The sequence below is a fragment of the Lagenorhynchus albirostris genome, chromosome 11 (genome assembly GCF_949774975.1).
Source record: "Lagenorhynchus albirostris chromosome 11, mLagAlb1.1, whole genome shotgun sequence".
Classification (NCBI taxonomy): Eukaryota; Metazoa; Chordata; class Mammalia; order Artiodactyla; family Delphinidae; genus Lagenorhynchus; species Lagenorhynchus albirostris.
In genome coordinates, this window is record NC_083105.1 from 12,227,760 (window position 1) to 12,251,241 (window position 23,482).

The following is a 23,482-nucleotide window of genomic DNA, read 5'->3' on the forward strand; positions in this document are numbered from 1 at the left end:
AGAATAGCTAAGGAGAAATCATTTACAATACCCTGACCTTGAGATCATGAAAAGAACTTATTTAGTGATGAGTAACAAGAATGATTTTTTCCCTGAAAAATTATGGGTAAAAATTTAAGGTCTTGCTAGCATAATTTTTAAGAACTAAATAAAGGGAAGGATTTTTATGTAAAGCAATCCTTAGTACCATGTAGACGTGATTCTTAGACACCAGAGACAGCCTGAATTTTGATGCTGTATAACTTTAAAATGAAAGACAAGCCTTTTTGTCTCTAGATAATGTCACTACCATTTTCTTAGGAACAGCACAATAATTCAGTGCTTCAGCATATGAAGCTTCCGCTTCCTCTTACTGGTTACATTTTTCATTTTTCGTCATTCTCTTTTATATAAAAAATACTTTGTAGGCTTTATTACAAAAGTAATATGTACTTATTAGGAGCACGAGGAAACTTTGGGGGATTTTGGAGAGATATGTTCACTGTTTTGATTGTGCTGATGATTTCATGAGTGTACATATGTATTTCAGAACTTACCAAATTGTACACTATGAATAAATAGCTGCAGTTTATTATAGAATTGTCCCTCCGTATCCACAGGGGATTGGTTCCAGGACCCACTGCAGATACCAAAATCCACAGATGCTCAAGTCCTTTGTATAAATGGCATAGTATTTACATATAACCTGTGCACATCCTCCCATATACTTTAAATCATGTCTAGATTACTTATAATACCTAAGACAATGTAAATGCTCTGTAAATAGTTGTAAATACAATTTAATAGCTGGACTATGGCAAATTCAAGTTTTACTTTCTGGAATTTTTTTTCCTAACATTTTTCAATCTGTGGTCATTTGAATCCATGCTGCAGAACCCACAGATATGGAGAGCTAAATGTATATGTCAATTATATGTCAGTAAAAGTTTTTAATATTTTTGTGATTTGATTACAAAAAATTGGACTTATGGTTAATATGTATTTCAATTTGTTAATGAGATTAAGCACTTTTATCATACAGCCATTTGTATTTCATCTTCTGTGAATTGTTCAGTTATATTCTTTGCCTCTTTTTTTGTTGATTTGTGTGTTTCTCATCAGTTTGAATAACTTACTCTTGACTTAGTGATGGTAACCAGTGTGTCTGTCTTACCTTTGCAGCTATTTTCTCCAGTTGGTTTTTCTTTTGACTTTAAACTCTTCCCCTCCTTCCCATCCTCTCTTCTTTCCTTCCTAACTTCCGTAACCAAATCTTTTTTTTTTTTCTGGTTTGTAGGTTTCCTATCATACTTAAGAATCCTCCCCACTGCAGTAATATTCCTAATATTTCTTATATTTTCATAGTTTTAGTAGTTATATTTTAATTTTTTTTTGCATATGCAGGTTGAGAGTTGAGGTTTATTTTTTTCCATTGGGTATTCAGTTTTTCACTTATTAAAAAGTCTTTCCTTCCGCCCATTGAATTGACTTGATGCCTAAATATTCGCTGTAAATGTTTATGTCTATCTCTGGATTCTTTTCTATCTCATTTATCTATTGTCTGTCTTTAAGCCAGTACCACACTGTTTTGATTACCATCACTTTATAAGTCTTGAGCTCAGGTAGTTTGTGTTCTTTTTCAGAATTGTTGTGACTATTCTAGGTCCTTTGCATTTCTATATAAATTTTAATAACAGCTTGTCAATTTATGCAAAAATACCTGCTGAGATTTTGATTGTGTTTGTGGGGTTTGGGATGCATGGTCATCTTAAGAATATCCAGCTTTCCAATCTATGATTATATATTTCTCTATTTATAACAGCCTTTGTACATTTGTTCTGTTTTATTTTATGCAGATTGTCGTAATGATGGTTGAACCTTCCTTTAAAAATATTGTGAGATCTTTCTCCAATTCATTTTGTTTGCGACAGTATGAGTTTATTAATGGCCATTAAGTTAATGTTGAAAACCTGGGATGATGTTTAGACAGTGCTGCTGAAGTTCTGTTTCCTGCAACTCTCAGTGGGTAGAGAATCCCTTCTTAAATTGAGGGGGAGAAAGGATAACCGGGAGTGAGAAAGAAAGAAGAATAATTACTTCCTGGTTTGAAGGAAGTGATGCTCATGACTCGGAGGATTTTCTTTGATCCCTAATGATTTGATATCTAAAATATAGGGGGGGGCTTCCCTGGTGGCGCAGTGGTTGCGAGTCCGCCTGCCGATGCAGGGGACACGGGTTCATGCCCCGGTCCGGGAAGATCCCACATGCCGCGGAGCGGGTGGGCCCGTTAGCCATGGCCGCTGAGCCTGCGCGTCCGGAGCCTGTACTCCGCAACGGGAGAGGCCACAACAGTGAGAGGCCCGCGTACCGCAAAAAATACTAATAATAATAAATAAATAAATAAATAAATAAAATATAGGGGAAGGGGAAACCTATCAAAGTGCTAACATTTTTAAGCATTTGACCATCTCTGCCAACTACTTCCAGAAGAACAGTGGCTCCAGACTTCGCAGACTTGTATATCTTTAGTAAAATAAGGGCTCTGCCTTTTTTGGAATAGAATGGGAGGTCAGGAGGTCAGTTGTTGAGAAGAAAGGGCTTTATGAAATCTCTTACACAAGGTTTAAACTCCTCTTTTGTATCTGAACTTAGACTGAACAGAAGTAAGACAGGGGCTGTGGAGCCAAAATGGCTTCTAACAATTTCCTGTAGTTACTGTATGTTTAGTGATATTGCATGTATCACGCTGGATCCCAAGTAAACATCTGGGAATGGATGTCATGTGGAGAGGTATCCTGCTAGCCTTGTAATGCTAGCAGTAATTATGAGAAATTTTTTTGTCTGGGGAATTTTTTTGTCTATTTCTAATTTAAGGAAAGGGTTTTTTGTTGGTTTATTTTTTATTAACCTAGTAGCCAAGACTTAAATAAATCTCTACCTTGAAATCCAAAGGTTAATTTTTTTAATAATATGATTTCTGCTGAACTCTGTGTTCTTAAAATCTAGAGGTCTATATTGTCTGGTTTTGAGAATTTAATTTATACTGTCATTCTGCCTATTGCTATGAATTGTAATTTAGTGAAATTGATTTGTTTTCCCCTAAGAATCACTAAAGGGATAGAGAGTGTTCTAAGGAAAATACTAATGGTCCAAATGAATTTCAACTCTTGTAATTTATCTTCTGTGAGAAGTTTCCTGGCATTTAAAATTTTTTGGTGTAAAGGAAGATCTTTGGCCCTTTGGCAACTAGTCAACTTTAATATGATCACAGACCTGTCTAGAAACCACAAATAGACCGAAGTTGGGTGTGTTTGTGTGTCTCCATACATACACCTATAAGTATACATATAGCAGTATTTCCCCTAATCCTGAGGCAGTAAGTAAGTGTTCCATTTTACCTGAGCAATGAGAGAATATTCAGGGAATTTTGTTCACTCACCTTAAAAATAATTATATGATGAGAATTTAAAGTCAATTTTTCTCCTTATTTTCTCTTTCTCTATTTGTTCTAGGGTAACCAGGAGCCAACAACAACTCCTGACGCAATGGTTCAGCCTTTTACTACCATCCCATTTCCACCACCTCCGCAAAATGGGATTCCCACAGAATACGGAGTGCCACACACTCAGGACTATGCCGGCCAGACCAGTGAGCATAACCTGACCCTCTATGGAAGCACGCAAGCCCACGGGGAGCAGAGCAGCAACTCACCCAGCACACAGAACGGATCTCTGACGGTATGTGAGTGATGAGGTGGCGAGCAGAAGGCGGCGTGTCGTCGTCGTTGGTCGTATTGAAATCTTCTTTTTAATCATCACACCAGAAAACTCTTTGAAATAGTTTTGCATTTACATTACATTACATAGCGCTTATGTAATTTCAGTTCTACTCTAAGCAGTGTAATTAGAAGATAAGGATTTAGCATAAAACTCACGGTCATTGCCCAGGAGTTTACAGTCTAGAGAGGGGACAGACAGTACAACAAGGTAAGTACAGTGATGGGAGTTAACTTAGCAGGATGCTGCTCTTTTCAGCTTCACAGGTAACCTTCATTTTGTGGAATCTCATGGTCCCTTCTCTGTCCTCATCGTACAGAATCTGTCAGCAGCATTCTACACATTGCCTCCCCCCTCCTCCTTGAAATACTTAGTTGTTGGCTTTCATGACACTCCCTGTTTCCCTCTTAAGCACTAGAAGCTCTTTCTTGGTCTCTTTTGTTGGTTCCTCTTTCTCTGTTCAGCTTTTAAATGTTGTGGTGCTCCAGGGCTGAGTCCTAGGACCCCTTTCCCTCCTATTTCATATGCTCTCTCTGTTGTATAATTATACTACTGAATTCACCTAGTTGCTCAGGCAAAACCTACAAGTCATTATTTCTTTATTTCTTTCATCTCTACATCCAGTCCATTAGCAAGTCTTGGTCCCCATAACCCTAGAACATTTTCTTAACTTCAGCCTCTTTCTCTTCATCCTAAGACCATAGTCTTAAGTGTGCATGATAAGAGCTCAGCACTTCTGCCAGAGTTTTTGGGCCTGAGTCCTAATGTGACTCCTACTTAGCAGTATGACCTTTGGCCAGTTATTTAATCTCTCTGCCTTGGCTTGCTCATCTGTAAAATGAATAGCACCTATTTCAAGTGGCTTTTAGGAGACTTAAAAGAGTTTAATACACGTGAGGTGTTTATCATCATCGTCACCACTCTAGTCCAAACCTCTTCACTTATTTTCTATATTACTGTTGCCTAAGTTATCACATAGCAGCCAAGATACTTTTTTTTTTTTAATGAAAATAATGCTAATTTCCTGCTGGACTCTAATGGTTTCCTAACAGAATAAAATCCAGACTCTGTACTTGGTTTACTAATCCCTGGCCCCAGCCTACCTCTTTGACTTCATCTCTTACTACTTATTAAGCAAGTAAAGGAAGTGTCATAAATTAACAGTAGATGTGTTATCACATCATACAGATCACTTCAAATGATTATGAACTCACAGACTTAACAGAACTGCTGGAAAAGAAGAAAAAAGAAAGAATAAAATACATAAATCAGAGGCTTTATCAAGGTATTTTAATGACTAAGTCTATTTCTTAACTAGTTATCAGTCTTTTCTTTTTTCTATTTTCTATTTCTTTTTAAGTCAATTTTGGTAATTGATGTTTTTCTAGGAATTTTTCTATTTCATCTTAATTATTCTTTTGGTATAAAGTTACTCATAATAACAATCCCATTTTCTGTAATTTCTTTAGCGTCTGTAGTGATATCCCCTCTTTCATTCTTGATTTTGGTAATTATGTCTTCTTTTTTTCTTGGTCAGTCTAGCTAAGGTTTATTGATTTTGCAGCTTGTTCCAGAAAACCAGCTTTTGATTTCATTGACCTTTTCAAAAATCTGTTGTGTTTATATGTCACTGATTTCTGTTCTGATCTTTACTACTTCCTTCCTTCTACTTGCTTTGGGTTTGATTTGGTCTTTATTTTCCTAGCTTCTTGACTTGCAATGTTGGATCATTGATGTTAGAATTTTATCCTTTCTAATATGTGTTTAAAGCTATACCTTTCCCTTTAAGTTTCCCTATAGCTGCATCCCATAAAATGTGATATATTGTGTTTTCATTTTCATTCAGTTCAAGATATTTTTAAATTTTTCCTTTGATTTCTTCTTTGATCTTGGTTTACATAGACGTGTGTTGTTTAATTTCCCAATGTTTGAGGATGTCTCAAGTTTTTTTTCTTTAATCCCTTTGTGCTCAGAGAATATTCTTTGTATGATTTGAGTCTTTTTAAACTTAGTGAGACTTGTTTTATGGCTTAGTAGGTGGTCTGTCCTACAGAATGTTCCTAACCAGTTGGGCCTTTTATCAATATGAAATGTCCCTCTTTGTCTCTATTAATATTTCTTGTCTTAAGTCTATTTCGTGTGATATTAATATAACTACTTGAACTTTCTCATGATTACTATTTGCATGACATCTTTTTCCTTCATTTTGTTTCAAACGCTTTGAATCTAAGATGTGTCTCTTGTAAAAAACATAACATCTGGATCTTACTTCTTTTTCCAGTCTGAAAATTATTGCCTTTTTATCAGAGCATTTAGTCTATTTACATTTAATGTAGTTGTTAATGTGTGTGGATTTATGTCTGCCATTTTACTATTTGTTTTTATATGTCTTATGTCCTTTATTGTTCCTTCTTTACTGATTTATGTTAATTCTTTCTGTACCTTCTAAATCCTTTTGTGATTTTTTAAATTAGTTATTTATTTGTGTTATTTATGTATTTTCTTAGTTCTTGATCAAGGATTACATCTTTGAGTTATCACAACCTGCTGATGGCTGTGTGTGTGTGTGTGTGTGTGTGTGTGTTATTCTGGTAAAATATAGCAGCTTTGATCCAATATAGCTCTATCCCTCACCATCCTTTGTGCTGTTATTGTCATATATGTAGATAGATAGATAGATATAGATATATATAGAGAGAGAGAGAGAGCACTTCATATATATATACGAAGTGCTATAGTATTACAGTTACTACTTTAAAAATCTATTTTTAAAGAAATTTACCATTTCCAGTGATTTTCTTAGCTTCCTATGGATTTGAGTTATATTCCGATGTCATTTCCTTTCAGCTGGTAGCACATCTTTTAGTATTTCTGTAGACTAGGTCTGCTTGAAACAAATTTTCTGTTTTTGTTTACCTAGAATACCTTTATTTTGTCTTCATTTTTGAAGGCTAGCTGTAGAATTCTTGGTTGACGTTTTTGCCCCAACTCCTCAGCCCTCTGGCCTCTGATGAGAAGTCAGTTGTTAATCCTGTTGTTGTTCCCCTGTATGTGATGAGTTGTTTTTCTCTTGCTGTCTTCAAGATTTTTTTGTTTGTCTTTGGCTTTGAGCAGTTTGACGCTGATATGTCTAGGATAAATCTCTTTGTTTTATCATACGTGGAGTGCATTGAGATTTTGAGGTCTGTAGATTGTTTGCCATCAAAATTAGCAAGTTTTTGAACGTAATTTTTTCAAATATTTGTTCTTTCCTTTTTGTTCCTCCGGACTTTTGCTACAAGTAATGGGGATGCTTGTTCCCCACAGGTTCAGATTCTGTTTGTTTGTTTGTTTGTTTTTAAGCTGAATCTAAACAGAATCTAAGGTTCTACTCATTTTTCTTCAGTCTTCTTTCCGTTCTTTTGATTGGATCATTTCTGTTGATCTGTTTCAGTTTACTCTTTCTTTTTTCCGCCATATCAAATCGGCTATTAAGCCCATCTAGTGAATTTTTATTTTAGTTAATGTACTTTTCAACTCTGGAATTTTCATTTAGGATTTCTGTATCTCTATTGAGATTCCTTACTTGTCATCGTATTTCCTTTAATTCTTTGAATACATTTGTAATTGTTACTTTGAAGTCACCTGCAGACTCTAACATCCAGTCCTCCTCAGAGCCCGTTTCTAGTTACTGCTTGTTTTCTTGAGTTGGGGCCACACTTTTCCTGTTTCTTTGCATGTCTTGTAACTTTTTAGTAAATTAGACATTTTAGTAATATATTTTAACAACTCTAAAGTTTTTTGGTTTTGTTTTTGTTTTTGAGAGGTGTAGGTGAGTATATATGTGTGAGTTTTAAATAGTTTGCCTGTACTTAAACTGTGGGCTCCTCTGTGGTGTGCAGCCACTGATGTGTCTGCTTAGTGATTTTCATTCTCGTTTTTACTTTTTAGCCTGACTGGGAGTCACCCCTGTGTCTCCATAGCCTATTGGTCAGCCAGTGATTTGGGCATAAGTTGTGCTTAATTAAGCACCTGGAGTGTGGAAAGCTTCCACCCTCTGCTGATGTGGTTTTGGGTTGGGAAGTGCATTTCACAGTACAGCCAGTTCTCAAGTATGCCTTGGCTTTTTCTTTCTGTTGGGCCCTTTTATGTCTCCCCTCCTCATCTGCATATGTTCACAGTCAGCCAGGGATGTGAGGAGATCATATCTAGTTATTCTACTATTCTCTCATTTCCAGGATCTTCCCTTCAGATTTCTGGCTGATCCACCACTCACCCCAATCAGACCACAGCCTCAAGCTAGAAGAACTATATTTCCCCTGTTAGGTTCCCACCAAGTGTGCCACTTTAGCAGACAAGTCTGTGGTTTTCTACTGCGCCCCCCACCCCAGTACCCCAAGTGGAGTCCGCCCCCTCTGGCAGCAAAGCTGCTGGGTTTTGTGGCCCAGCCCTATCCTGATGAGCTCTCCCAGAAGAGCTGAGGATTAGAGGGTGGGGTTAGTGAGTTGGAGTAGGCCCAGGCAATAAGTTTGTAGACTCCTTCATGTTTTACTCTAAAGCTCTAGCAACTTTTCAAGAAACTTCTCTATTTATTTTCTGCCTCTGATTGATTTCCAGGACCGTGAAATGACTGACAAGTTTTCTTATTGTTTTGAGGAGAGGATTCACTGACCTCTTCATGCCATCAGAGCCAGAAGTCCCTTCCTTGAATCACTTCATGGTCGTTTGTACTGCACCTCTCCTCACCACTGCCCATTTATTTCTCTTTCTTTTTTTTTCCCTATTGCCACCGTTTCCCATTGTTTCAGATTCCTGGATTATGTGTCTCTAATGACAGTATTAACGGCGAGCTCTGTGTTCCTTAATATAAATATATACAGTTAAGACTTCTGTTCTTCATCCATATTAGAAACTATTCAGTATATAATTTTGCATTATATTGACCAATTTGAGTTTCTAAAGATGTATTGAAATAAGATTAGGAATCCTTATGAATAGATTGTGAATTTATTGGTTCTGAGGAGAAAATGGAAAATCCTTGAGTTGTGCCTGCAAACAGAACACAAGTTCTGTCATTTTAGGAAGTTGCTAACAATAAAATGGGAAATTATTAGGAAGCTCTGGTTGAAGATACTTCTTTTTTTTTTTTTTTTTTTTTTTGCGGTATGCGGGCCTCTCACTGTTGTGGCCTCTCCCGGTGCGGAGCACAGGCTCAGCGGCCATGGCTCATGGGCCCAGCCGCTCTGCGGCATGTGGGATCTTCCTGGACCGGGGCACGAACCCGTGTCCCCTACATCGGCAGGCGGACTCTCAACCACTGTGCCACCAGGGAAGCCCAATACTTCTTACATTTTTAAGTGTCCATTTTAATTGTGAGTGTGAATCCACTGCTCTTAAGCCATTTTACCTTTGGAAGTTGTGTGTGGGTGTGTGTTTCTCAGGGGAGGTGGGGTGTGTTTAGAGAGCGATCGAGCAGTAAGTAGAGCAGTATATTGTAAAACCTACCTAGATTTGACAACCATATAAATTATTCTGTTAAACCTTTACCTTCTACTTATATGTTTCATAAAAAGAGTCTGGTAATTCCTGTAGCCAGTTAAATTCAAAAGGTAGATAAGAAGCATTGTTATTTATAAATAAATGATATCTTAAATTTGTGTAACACTTTTCAGTTGAAAGCTTGATTCCACAAACACTATTTTATTGTGGCTCATAAAATAGCCCTTTGTGGTATGTTATTGTTTTTCTACTTGGGGAATTCAAAGTCTTTACTCTCCAGTCTGCCACTCTGACTCCCCATCTCCAACTCAATGGAAGTGATCGTGAATATATGCACTGGTCCTCTGAGCAGATGCTTGTGCATCTTTTCCCGCTCAGTCCAAGTGTTAGCTCTGCTGGGAAGCCCTGCTTGACTTTCCTAGGCAAAGCCAAATTCATGTATCCTTCATCTAGGCTCAGGTAGACTTCTGAGCTACCACCTTTTGTGGAACTTACGAGGTGTGATGTTTTTTGTTCACTTCTGTCTCCCTAACTAAACTGTAAGCTTCTTTTGCATTCCCCGACTTGTCATAGTACCTGGCACTTAATAGTTACTCAGTAAATATTTCTTGGGGAAAACAATGAAAGAAGATACAGGTGTGCCATGGGAGGTCTGAGGAGAGAGAAGTGAGCTCCTTGTGAAGATGGCATTGATCTGGGCCTTGTATTATGGGTGACTAGAATTCAGACATGTTTAGATGGTGGTGGGAAGAATTAGGAAAGTCATTTCTCAAAGCAAAGTTGGAGAGATGGGAAAGATCAAAATGTCTTTGAATAAAAGCATGGGTTTCTGTTTGGTTGAAGCTTGGGTGCTTGGTGGAGACTAGTGGGAAATAGGTGGGAGAAAGGTCCCTTGAGAGTACAAATTGGGAAGAGCATTTGAATGCCTGGCTGAGAAATCACTTTATTAAAGGTATTTGAGCAGGAAATGGAAGTGAGCAGAATTGTGCTTCAGAAGATTAATCTCTTGGATGTACAAGATAGTAGAGGAGCAGGAAGACTGGTTAGGAAAGGGTCTTATGGTTGGAGTTGATAATGGGGTTCTGGATTAGGGGTTGCAGTGATTATATACAGGAGGAAGTGAATTGAAGAGAAATTATGAAGATAGAATAAACAGAATTTGACAGCTGATTGGATAAGTAAAATAAGGAGATCAGAGTCAAAGATTTTTCATCCTTATTGCAATAACTATATCTTGAATAAAATCATTTTACCCCCCAAGTTTCAGTTTCCTCACCTATCAAATGAAGGTACTAATTCCTACCTGACAGAATTGTAGTGAGAATAAATTAGAAAAGCTTTGGAGATTACTTGTTTAAATAGTTATCGAGATAATCGCTTTTACTGTCTTTTTAAATCAGCTGTCCTGGTTGATGTCGTTTATTTGCGCTTTTTATTATTGTGTATTTTAATAGATCTTGTTTATGTTGGATAGTCCCATCTTGTTGATGGGGAGAACAAAAAGAAAGGATTTCTGACATAAAAATGAGAAATAAGCAATGAAATCTGGAGTTTTATTTTCAAAATATATTTTAGAAATTGATTTTAACATTGGGCTAGATGCTTCTTGTACTCTTAAGATGAGAGCTTGTTTTGACAGTCCTTTGGTCCGGTAGTGTGCATTAGCAAGAGAGATAGCAGTCAGGCGGCTCCCAGCTGGGTCTGCAGAGGCTTGATTATCGCTGAGCCTGCCTGCGGAGAAGAAAGGACCTCAGTTCCTGTATGTTTAGATATTTTCCAAATGCCAGCAGGCATAAATAGCCGAAGTATTGGAAGTAGATAAGCTTTGGTGAGTGATCTTCAGATACAAGATTTATATTTGTGTACATATTCTGCCAACCTATTGGATCATACTTTCCCTGAGGGCAGGAACTATTACTTGCCCTCCTCTTATTACTCCCAGTGATACACAATGGACATTTACTAAGTGGTTTTTGAATGAAAAAAGAAGCTTATAAAGGCAGAGTAAGTTGCTATTCAGTAACATCTTTTGAAGTATTTGAACAGAGTTGTTGGTGCATCTAAATTGAGGGAATAGTTGAGTGGTCTGCTGTGCTATATCATAATCTGCTGTAGATTTTATTAGCCCTCCTCACTGGTGGGCCTTTGAGCACAGCTCCAAGGAAAGATGACTCAGACCCCATATTGTTCATCATCCTCAGTTTCTTCTCTTTTTTGTATACCCTTTCTCTGGAGTTGAAGCCAGATTTCCTTGCATTTCTCTACCATCAGAAGATCAGTCTAACCGTCCTCCCTTGGAATTACCCACTGACCCTTACCTGAAGATGCCTTGTAGATTGGTGACCCATCAAATGTAGCCAGGAAGTTATACCACTTAACAGTGGGTCCATTTGCCCACACCAGGACTTCTGGAATATAATGGTAAAAATGGGGCCCATATCCTCCTCTCATGTTGTGTATTGTTGGGCGATGTTACCTTCAGCCTGCAGCGTAGGTATGATCATTAGCATTTTCCATCTCCAGGCTAGAGTTAGAGGCCTGGGACAACAGAGGATTCATTCATGCAGTCATCCAGTTTTCCAAGAGATGGAAAAGCTGCCTATGAGCAGCTTGGCAAGTTCACAGCTGGATTGATGAGGAAACTATAGCCTGGTCTGAAATGCAAAAGTTGCTGCAGAAAACCACACTCAGAGCCAGGCATGCATATTTTTCAATAGAGAAAATTGCCCTTTGGTTCACGTAAGACTCAAGACACCCTTTCAGCAAATTGTTAATATTGTTAAGTTGTGATTGTTGCTTCTTCTCTTTTGCATGCCTTCATTTATTTATTTTTATTTACTTATTAATTACTGATTATTATTACCCATTCTACCCCCACCCCACCCCTCAAAAAAAGAAACTGAAGCTGAAAAGTTTTGAGAACGGTCATACTCTGCTCTACTGGCCCTTGCTGCTCTCCCGTATGTTAGGGTAAGAATAAAGAAGCACTGATGATTAACTTAGTAGTGCAGTTTTTCTTAACCTGTCTACAAGAGTTGTGCATTTTCCGTAAATATTTGTACTATCTTTTGAAGTCGGTAAACTCTGTTTAGAATCACTGAATTTTAAAGCCAAAATAGATTTTAGAAATCATCTCACACCCTCCTTTTACAGCAGAGGTCAGCAGTTTTAAGCGACTTGAACAAGGTTACAGCTAGCTCAAAACAGAGCTGGGACTCAGGAAATCTGCTTGAAGTCAAGGGCTTTTTTTCTGCTTCCCCATGTAAATTATAAAAAATAAAAGGCATCTCTAGACATGGTCTTAGTTTCCACTTACTCTTCAACTTTAAACCCAAGAACTTCAACTAGAACATACTTACAGATTTCTTTCATTCTGAAGCGTACATTAAAATATTAAAGAATCATTCAGTTAAGTATAAAGTTTTTAAAAATTGAGGTTATTGTCTCTGGTGTTTCTCTATATATATAATTTTTACATAATTCTGACTCGTGGTTTTAAAAAAGTGACTTGCTCTGGTTTTTGTTAACTGTGATACTGGTTTTTGTTTCCTGGGGTAATATATGGTAATATTACATATACAAATGATGCCATTTAGAATTCTTTTTTATAACACTTTGACCCACCGAGAAAATAGAATTAGATACACGGTATCTAGTTTTTTTTTTGCGGTACGCGGGCCTCTCACTGTTGTGGCCTCTCCCGTTACGGAGCACAGGCTCCGGACGCGCAGGCTCAGCGGCCATGGCTCACTGGCCCAGCCGCTCCGCGGCATGTGGGATCTTCCCGGACCGGGGCACGAACCCACGTCCCCTGCATCGGCAGGCGGACTCTCAACCACTGCGCCACCAGGGAAGCCCCAGAACTAGATATTTTCTGAAGAAAATTGAGTTACTAGTTTATTGGGAAAATGTTAGCTGATATTTAAATGCCCAAACAAGACTAGATTCTCAGAATTTGACTTGCAGCAATACTCAAATACACAGAAGAAATACTTAAGCATTTCTCTTTAAAATAACTAAATCTAAACGTACTTTTGCTCAAGTAAGGGATTATTCTACATAAATGTAAATTCAATTTTTTATGCCCCCAAAATTGTGTTTGGTGTTAGCACTGGAAAAAATAATTTTATATGCATAGGTATTCTTGGTATGTTATTTTAGCACTGTGAAATTACCCTGATTTTCAGTAACTAAGTATATAAGCCAAGATTTCACTTTTTAGAAAGATATTCTATCATGTTAGGAGTACTCTTTAAGAAGGAATTCATAAGATCTAATTCTACCAGTTTTAACCCAGTATAATCTCCATTATAAACATTTATAAAATTGCTTTAAATTTTAGATGCTAACAAGTCTAGTTGGTGGATCTTCATGGATTGTAGTACCAGATTTTTCTTTAAGGCACTGTAAAATGACATAATGAAAAGTGTCCCAACTTACTTTCTAAAATATTATCAGGAGAGACTGAATTTTTTTGAAAGCTGTTTTTTAAAAACTGTTTCTATTTATATAATATTGTGGTTAGGGCGCTTGAGCTAGGAAACCAGATTGAGTTAGGTTTAGCTCCCAGCTCCTTCCATTTGTTACATGTATAACCCTGAGAGAATTATAACTAATGCTCATTTTCCTCACCTGTAAAACTGGTGATACTAGTTCCTAACTCATAGGGTTGTTTTTAGGATTAAATGAGAAAATGTACAGCAAGTACTTTGTATAATGCCTGGCACATAACAAATATTCAATAAATATTAGCTATAATTCTATTGGTATATAATTATTACATTTCAAAGAAGGTGTTAATAGGCAGTTCTTAAGTTAAAATAATACAAATTAACAGGCTGTCCAATTATATATCTCTTTTCTCTTTTGCCATTTTTTTCCCTCATACCCTTGGGAGCTTGAGCTCTAAGGGCCATCCTGATAAAAGCAGTATTTTTCAAAGTGAATTTTATATTTTGATCCACAAAAATGAATGAATGATATATATAATATATGTTTAGGGAGAAAGGTGAGTTTTTTGTCTTCACAATTCACAGGAAACCTTTTAACTTTGTTTAGTCCAGTATTTCCCAAATTTATTTGACCATGAAACTCATTTTCTACAAAATACCAGTTAACATCCTGCAGAACTGTCATTCTACCCTTTGGTATTGCTCTATGATTTTTGAAGCATGTATATACACACGTATCCTTTAGATGTACTTAAAGCTGTTTTGGGCAATGACCTTTCCACTAGATTTTCTCGGGTATAAAATACATCAGTCTATTTAATACAAGTTTGAATCATTCAAAATGGAAATAGTGTGATATAGAAAAATTAATGACACTTCACTTTTGTGCAGATTTTAAACTGTTAACAAAATTCAACTGAGTAAATTTAAAAGCTCTTATTGGCTTTATTCAGTGATTCATGAATTCGGTGGCATCCAATCTAGCACACAGAAAGGAGCTCTGAGTAAAATTGTCATTATATGCAGATGACATGATATAGAAAACCCTAAAGACTCCACACAGAAACTATTAGACCTGATAAACCAATTCAGCAAGGTAGCAGGATACACGATTAACATTGCATTTCTTTCTTTACACTAACAATGAAATATCAGAAGGGGAAAGTAAGAAAACAGTCCCTTTAAAATCACATCAAAAAATAAAATAAAATAAAATACTTAGGAATAAACCTGACAAGGCGGTGAAAGAATATGCTGAAAACTATAAAACGTTGATAAAGGAAATTGGAGATGATTCAAAGAAATGGAAAGATATCTCATGCTCTTGGATTGGAAGAATTAATATTGTTAAAATGGCCATACTACCCAAAGCAATCTACAGATTTAATGCAATCCCTATCAAATTACTCATGACATTTTTCACAAAACTAAAACAAGTAGTCCTAAAATTTGTATGGAACCATAAAAGACCCAGAATTGCCGAAGCAATCCTGAGGAAAAAGAACAAAGCTGGAGGCATAACCTTCTCAGACTTCAGACAATACTACAAAGCTACGTAATCAAAACAGTCTGGTATTGGCACAAAAGCAGACATATGGATCAATGGCACAGAATAGAGAGCCCAAAATAAATCCACACACCTACTGTCAATTACTCTTCAACAAAGAAGAGAAAAACATACAATGGAGAAAAGACAGTATCTTCAGCAAGTGGTGTTGGGAAAGCTGGACAGCCACATGTAAATCAATGAAGATGGAAGACTCCCTCACACCCCACACAAAAGTAAACTTAAAATGGCTTAAAGACTTAAATATAAGACATAACATCATTAAACCCCTAAAAGAGAACATAGGCAAAACATTCTCTGACATAAATCATAGTAATCTTTTCTTAGGTCAGTCTCCCAAGGCAATAGAAATAAAAGCAAAAGTAAACAAATGGGACCTAATCAAACTTATAAGCTTTTATACAGCAAAGGAAACCATAAACAAAATGAAAAGACAGCCTATGGACTGGGAGAGAATATTTGCAGCAATGCAACTGACAAGGGTTTAATTTCCAAAATATACAAACAGCTCATACAACTCAACAGCAAAATAAACAACCCAATCAAAAAATGGGCAGAAGACCTAAATAGGCATTTCTCCAAAGAAGACATACAGGTGGTCAATAGGCACATGAAAAGATGCTCAACTTCACTAATTATTAGAGAAATGCAAATCAAAACAACAATGAGGGGACTTCCCTGGTGGTCCAGTGGTAGAGAGTCTGCCTTCCAGTGCAGGGGACGTGGGTTCGATTCCCTGGTTGGGGAACTAAACTCCTACATTCCGCGGGGCAACTAATCCCACGTGCCACAACTACTGAACTCGAGTGCCTCAACTAGAGAGCCCGTGTGCCGCAAACTACAGAGCACATGCACTCTGGAGCCCACGCGCCACAACTAGAGAAGAGAAAATGCGCACACCACAACTATAAGAAGCCCGCTCACCACAACGAAGAGCCTGCACTCTGCAACGAAAGATCCCATGTGCCGCAACAGAGATCCCACATGCCACAACTAAGACCCGACGCAGCCATGAAAATAAGATAAATGTTTTTTTTAAAAAAACAATGAGGTAGGGGCTTCCTTGGTGACGCAGTGGTTGAGAGTCCGCCTGCCGATGCGGGGGACACGGGTTCATGCCCTGGTCCGGGAAGATTCCACATGCCACGGAGCGGCTGGGCCCGTGAGCCGTGGCCGCTGAGCCTGCGTGTCCAGAGCCTGTGCTCCGCAACGGGAGAGGCCACAACAATGAGAGGCCCACGTAACGCAAAAAAAGCACAAAAAAAACAATGAGGTATCACCTCACACCAGTCAGAATGGCCATCATTAAAAAGTCTACAAATAATAAATGCTGGAGAGGGTGTGGAAAATGGGAGACCTCCTACATTGTTGGTGGGAATGTACATCATTGCAGCCACTATGGATAGCACTATGGAGGTTCCTTAAGAAACTAAAAATAGAGTTCCCATATGATCCAGCTGTCCCACTCCTGGGCATATGTCTGGAGGAAACTGTAATTCAATGTTCACAGCACCCCAATGTTCATAGCAGCGCTATTTACAATAGCCAAGACATGGAAGCAACCTAAATGTCCATCAACAGATGAATGGATAAAGAAGACGTGGCATATGTATACAACGGAATACTACTCAACCATAAAAAAAAGAGTGAAATAATGCCATTTGCAGCAACGTGGATGGACTTAGAGATTATCATACTAAGTGAAGTAAGTCAGAAAGAGAAAGACAAATATCATATATCACTTATATGTGGAATCTAAAATATGATACAGATGAACTTATTTACAAAACAGAAACAGACTCAGACATAGAAAACAAATTTATGGTTATCAAAGGGGAAAAGAGAGGGGATAAATTAGGAGTTCGGGATTAGAAGATACAAACTACTATATATAAAATAGATAGACAACAGTATGTGTGTATATATATATATATATATAACTGAATCACTTTGCTGTGTACCAGAAAGTAACCCAATATTGTAAATCAACTAAACTTCAATTGGAAGGAAGGAAGAAAGAAAGAAGTTCGGAAAAGCTGTACAGGATGAGATTTTATAGGCAGAGGGAACAGGAACAAGGAGGTTATACTGGGCATTTGCTGATTGGTTAAAGCATTTCCTTATATGGAGCAAAGGAAAATCTTGGAGCCTTGGATTCTTGGGTTAGGTAACTTCTGCTGAGTAGACAACTTATTGGTTGCCCTAGACCTTTCTTTTCTGGGAGAGCAGAGCATAGAAACTTAAGTTTTGGTTTACTGACATGGGGATTTGCTTGAGCAACTTCATCTTGAGTCTAATGTGGTCCCTTTAAGAAAACCAATGTGAATCTTCCCAAATAAGAACTCTGTTAATAATTGCTTAATTTCAAATCTGTATGAATTGTGTGGCAGTTCATGTGGCAACTCTACTTTTAGCAATTAATAGAAATATCTATTATCTTTGATAAGTTTGGTCTTAAACTTTGCAGCTTTTACAACCATGTCCCTTGCACTATATGTGACTGATTTTATAAAATTGTGAGAATATCTAATTCATCCTATGAGGAGGATTCACTTACACCTTGACTGAAGGCCAATCCCCTATCCAAAAGAAATTGAACCCAACTAGGAATCATTTATATTTTTGTTCGTAAAATGATGAGCTCTTAAGGGAAAATGCTACAGGAGATGAAACTTTGTGACTAGCCTTTTGCAAGTAAAAAAGATTTACAAATTAAACTATTTCTAATTTGGGAATAGATAATAGTACTATTAGATTAAATGTTTTTTTTTCCTTCATCATGCCAACAGTTTGAAACAGATGGGCTTTTCAGCCCATTTCTGACTTTTATAAGTGGTCTGACCCACATATTTAATATGAACAACAGTATTTGTCTACAATTGTGCCTGTATATAGTCTTAAACCAACTAAACATTCTGTGTTCTAATATTCTGTAGGGCTTAGAATCTGACATCCCAAAATTCTTTTTTCTTTTCTTAGAACTCTTTGTTTTGAAATAGTTTTAGACTTACAGTAAAGTTGCAAAAGGAGTACAGAAAGTTTCTCCATGTTCTTTATCTAACTTCTTCTGATGTGAACATCTTACATAGGTATAGTACAATTTTCAGAACCCAGCAATAAGAAGTGTAGGTACAATATTATTAAGTAAAATATTCAGTCACCAGTTTTCTGTTCTGAATCCAATCCAGGATCCCACATTGCACTTAGTTGTCACGTCTCCTTATCCCAAAATATTTTAATCATCCTCAGCTTATATCTGAAGTAGTTCTAGCCTCTGAAGAACAGAGAAAGGAAAAAATCTTGTATTTATAGATTTGCTGTAAGATGATTAGCATGTCTCATTTCTGAGGTCTCTGCTTGTTCTACCTCAGCCTTTCATGTATGCGTTGGAGAAGGGCTATAATGCAAGCTCTTCCTTCTTGAGACACTAAGGTTATTACTGAAAGCGAGCCTTGTTTCCCAAAATATTTTATACAAGTCAGCTCAAAACAAATATAGGCTGTGTTGACCTATTTTGCTGCCTTCATTAAAATATGTGCATATAGTATTATAAGATTTTATTAAACACTTGTTTCAGGTTACTTTTGAATACATCCATCTAATTTTGCTTCCTCTAAAAGTACAGTAAATGGTGGTTGTGTCTGTGTGTTTTTAGGAATATAAAAAATAAGAACAGGAGAATTAATCATTTTGGAAGCTAGAAAGCAGATGGCCAATTAGTAACTAACTTAGCAGACCCAAATGAGTTTATCCCTAAGCCAGTAGTGGGAGAAAGCTGAGAAATGATTCAGTTTATACCACAAAAATTTGAATTTCAGAAACATGACTCCAGGGACTTCCCTGGTGGTCCAGTGGTTAAGACTCTGCCCTTACACTGCAGGGGGCATGGATTCTATCCCTGGTCAGGGAACTAAGATCCCACATGCTGCATGGCAAAAATAATAATATAACCAAAAAATAAATTGTTTTTTAAAAACAGTTCTCTCAGAAACACGGCTCCAATTAGATTTGGCAAACTTCTCTGGATAACCTAACTCAAGAGGAAGGACTTAAAGATGCATGAGTCAGGGGGTTCCCCAAGAAATTGCTTACCTAACTGAACCTAGAATGAATCACAAAGTCATCAAGCCCCTCTCTCCCACCCACTCAGAACTTGCAGTCAGTTTTTAGCTACTTTCCCCACCACAATTCTTAAGTATGATCAAGACAACCAAGGATTACTAGATACCTGGGGAAAACCTACAACATGGAAAATAGAGAATAAAAACTAACAAACAAAAAGAGAAATTTGGAAGAAAAGGAACCCCTTTCTCCTCAGAAATTACCAAAACAATAATTTATATCCTCAGAGAGATAAGAGAAGGTATTGCATCCACTAAACAAGAATGAAATGCTAGTTTTCGTTTGTTTTATTTTTGGCTACGTTGGGTCTTCATTGCTGTGCGTGGGCTTTCTCTAGTTGCGGTGAGTGGGGGCTACTCTTCCTTGCGGTGCACAGGCTTCTCATTGCGATGGCATCTCTTGTTGCAGAGCACAGGCTCTAGGCGCGCAGGCTTCAGTAGTTGTGGTACGTGGGCTCAGTAGTTGTGGCTCGCGGGCTCTAGAGCGCAGGCTCAGTAGTTGTGGCACACAGGTTTAGTTGCTCCGCGGCATGTGAGATCTTCCCGGACCAGGGATCGAACCTGTGTCCCCTGCACTGGCAGGCGGATTCTTAACCACTGTGCCACCAGGGAAGTCCCTGAATTGCTAGTTTAAAAGGTGAGGGGAATGGGGGGTTCAGAGAAGAAAAATGAGCCCTTGGAATTAAAAACATGTCAACAAAATGAAAAAACTTCATTGGAAGGTTGAAAGATGAGATGGAAGAAAAAGAGGTCTCCAGTCTCTTATCCACAATTCCAAAATCTGTAAAGTTCTGAAAGTCAATAATTTTTTCATAAGTTTGCAGCAAAACTCACAACATATGTATAGTCTTTATCACATTTATGTGAATATGCTTATATTTTGCTACAGAAATATCACTGCTCCACATCTCATTGATAGTGTTACATACGGGTTTACACCATTACTGCCTTTCTAAAAATCCTAAAAGTTCTGAATTCTGATACACATTTGGTCCCAAAGTTTTCAGATAAGGGATTAAGGACTTATATCCCAAAAATAGAGCCAAAAGACAGAGAGATGGAAAATACAAGAGATAAGAAAGTTAGAGGATCCGTTCAAAAGATCCAATATCTAATAATACAAGTTTCAGGAAGAGAGAAAGACAAAATGTATAGGGTAGGAGTCATCAGCAAAATAATTCAAAAAAGGTCCCAGGACTGAAGGATATTAATTTCCAGCTTAAAAGAGACCACAGAATTCTCAGAAAAATAGAACAGTATAAAACAAACCCACATTAAAGCCTGTCACTGTGAAATTTTAGAGCACTGGACATATTTGGATAATCTACAAACCAGAGAGAGTGGGGGAAAAGTCACATACAAGGAGACAGGAGTCATAATGCCTACAGATTTCTCAACAACACTGGAAGGTAGGCTACAGTTGAGAGTTACCTTTAAAATTCTGAAGGATTTTTTTTTCCCAACCTGGAATTCTATACCCAGTCAAACTGTCATTAAAATGAGAGGGTAGATGTTTTCAGACATGAATCAGATTCTCAAGAAAACTTTGCTAAATTTAATTTCCTTTTCTTCTCCTTCAGCCTCACAGAGGTGAAAATAAGAAATGAAGACACAGACAACAAGAGGAAAAATAAATATTGGAGAAAATGGATAATCCATAAGTCAAAATATTATTCCTGAATTAATCAAGAGATTCCTTAGTATCTCAGATTATGTATTAAGTCTTATTATGATAGAGACTTAGAAAGTAATACTTCATCTTGTATTGCCCAGGGTTCTTTTTCAGACCATAAGAGAACATTTGTTTACAATGTATAAATAGTCACAATATTTCCATTGTTTCATAGGGGAGTCAGAAAACTAAATCCATTTTCCAGTTACAAGAATTTTTAAAGGTCACTTAGAATTTTTTTTTTTTTAGTCCTCACTTCTAGAATGAGGTTTTGAGACTTACAAATCTGATTTGCTCTTCAGTGTCAAGTGCCCTGGGTTTCACCTCAGTGAAGTAGCCCTCACTGGGGAGGCCAGGGTGTCTGAAGAGTGGATGTATAGGCTTTAGTCACATGATTGCATTGAGCAGGACCACTGCTAGTCCTCACTGTAAACAGCCCACAGACTCCAGCCTCTTCTGTTTCACCCCCTGCCCAGTGAATCACGTAGGTCAGAAAATGACCACAGAAGGGAAGAACACAGAACCTTGGGAGGTTATTTATATAGTCAGTAAAGTTGCTCAGCAGTTAACAATAGAAAATAAAGCAAACCAGCACTGTATTGACTGAGATTTTTCTCAGAACAGTTTAACTGTCCACTTTTCACAAAGATACAGCCTTAAAAACTTCTGTTTACTTCTGCTCTCTGATTTGTGTGTTTCAACGATTAGTAATCTATAGTGAGGTAAACTTAAAGTTGCGAATGACAGATGGGAAATAAGATCCCATTTAACTACATGCAATGTATATTCCCTATTCCTATTTCCACTATGTACAGAAATCTGCTTTTCAGTCTCTTTGAATATCAGTTTAGTAGTTCTCTGGCTTTGTTTCCTTCATGAATGTCAGTGTGCCTTTGCTGGTTTTCTTTCCTCTCCGTTTCCTCCCCTTCATGGCCTGACCTGCTCCTGTTCCCTCAAGGCATAGAATACATGTCACCTCTTGTATAGCTTTCCCTGCCCCTTACCTCATGCCTACCTCCACCTTCAGGCGGGGGTCCTGAGAAAGTGGAGCATGGGATCCACACGGGTTCTTCATTCTAATGAGATAAAAAGAAGAGAGCATGAGTGCAGTGCTAGGAAGGGGGTGGTTTAGCATATGACATTGGGCCACCTGGTTTTTAATTCCTACTCTGCCACTTAATATGTGACCTTGGGCAATGAACTTAACCTCTCCATGCCTTAGTTTCTGCCTTTGTCAATTGGAGGACAATAATAGTACCTGTCTCATAGATTACTGTGAGGATTGAAGAAAATAATACATGTAAAGTACATTCTTATATAGAGCTTAAGAACATGTACTCTGGAGCCAGGCTGCCTGTCTTCAAGTCCCTGCTCCATTACTTAGTCAGTCTTTCTACTCCTCAGACTCCTCAGATGGTTGCTAACATCTCTGAGCCAAAAGTGCCTCTGAATCAGATTCTTTTAGCTGAACACGGGGTCAAAAGGAGGGAGTCCATTCTGTGTCTTTAAAAAAAACAAAAACAAACAAAAAAGCAAAAGCTACTGTTAGGGTTGTTGAAAGAATCACAATTAACATATGTAAAATACTTAGGCCAGCGTGTGACAAACAGTTAGCACTATTTAAGTATTATTTATTATTGAAAGGCGTAGGTAAGGGTCTATCTTACAGTATGCACTCAAGAGTGTATGCACTCTACTCAATGCTCTGTGGTGACCTAAATGGGAAGGAAATCCAAAAAAGAGGGTATATATATATATATATATATATATATATATATATATATATATATATACATGTAGCTGATTCACTTTCCTGTACAGTATAAACTAACACAACATTCTAAAGCAACTATACTCCAATAAAAATTTTTTTAAAAAGTAATACTTGCTGTTTTACAGGGAATTCCCATTTTTCAACAAAATTCAAAATAAGAAGTGGAGAGAAGAAAGGGTCTGGGGTTGAAAGAGAGGAAAGCGAGTTAAAGCCATGATAGGATGCCACTACCTCCCACCCGAATAGTTAAAATGAAAATGACGATACTAAAAACAGCTGGAACTTGCACACACTGCTGATGGAGTGTAAGTTAGTACAGCCACTTTGCAAAACTGATAGTATCTTTGAAGGCTGAACCTAGACATATCCTTGATCCAACAAATCCAATCCTAGATGTCTATTCACCCAACAGAAATGCCTGCTCCTGTGCGCCCAAAGATGTGTAACAATATTTATAGGAACATTATCCTTAATAGCCAAAAACTGGAAGCAGCTCAAATAAATTCTGTATGGTTATAAAATGTACAACAGTGTGTGTGTTATTATGATGTGTAAAAGAAGCCAGACACAAAAAAGTACATAGTGTATGATTCCTTTTTTTAAGTTCAAAAATGATAGAATTAATCTATGGAGTTAGAAGTCAGGATGGTGGTGATCCTTTGTC

General features: G+C 37.5%; 1 protein-coding gene across 25 annotated transcripts in view; it reads left to right on the forward strand.

The window, feature by feature from the left end:
• Window positions 1–23,482, forward strand: part of RBFOX2 (RNA binding fox-1 homolog 2) — a 261,344-nt gene that overhangs the window by 192,590 nt on the left and 45,272 nt on the right. For all 25 annotated transcript variants that reach the window (XM_060164660.1, XM_060164663.1, XM_060164661.1 and 22 more), the window contains one exon: window positions 3,492–3,716. In XM_060164660.1, coding sequence (XP_060020643.1) covers window positions 3,492–3,716 — 225 coding nt within the window. The remainder of the gene's footprint in view (window positions 1–3,491; window positions 3,717–23,482) is intronic.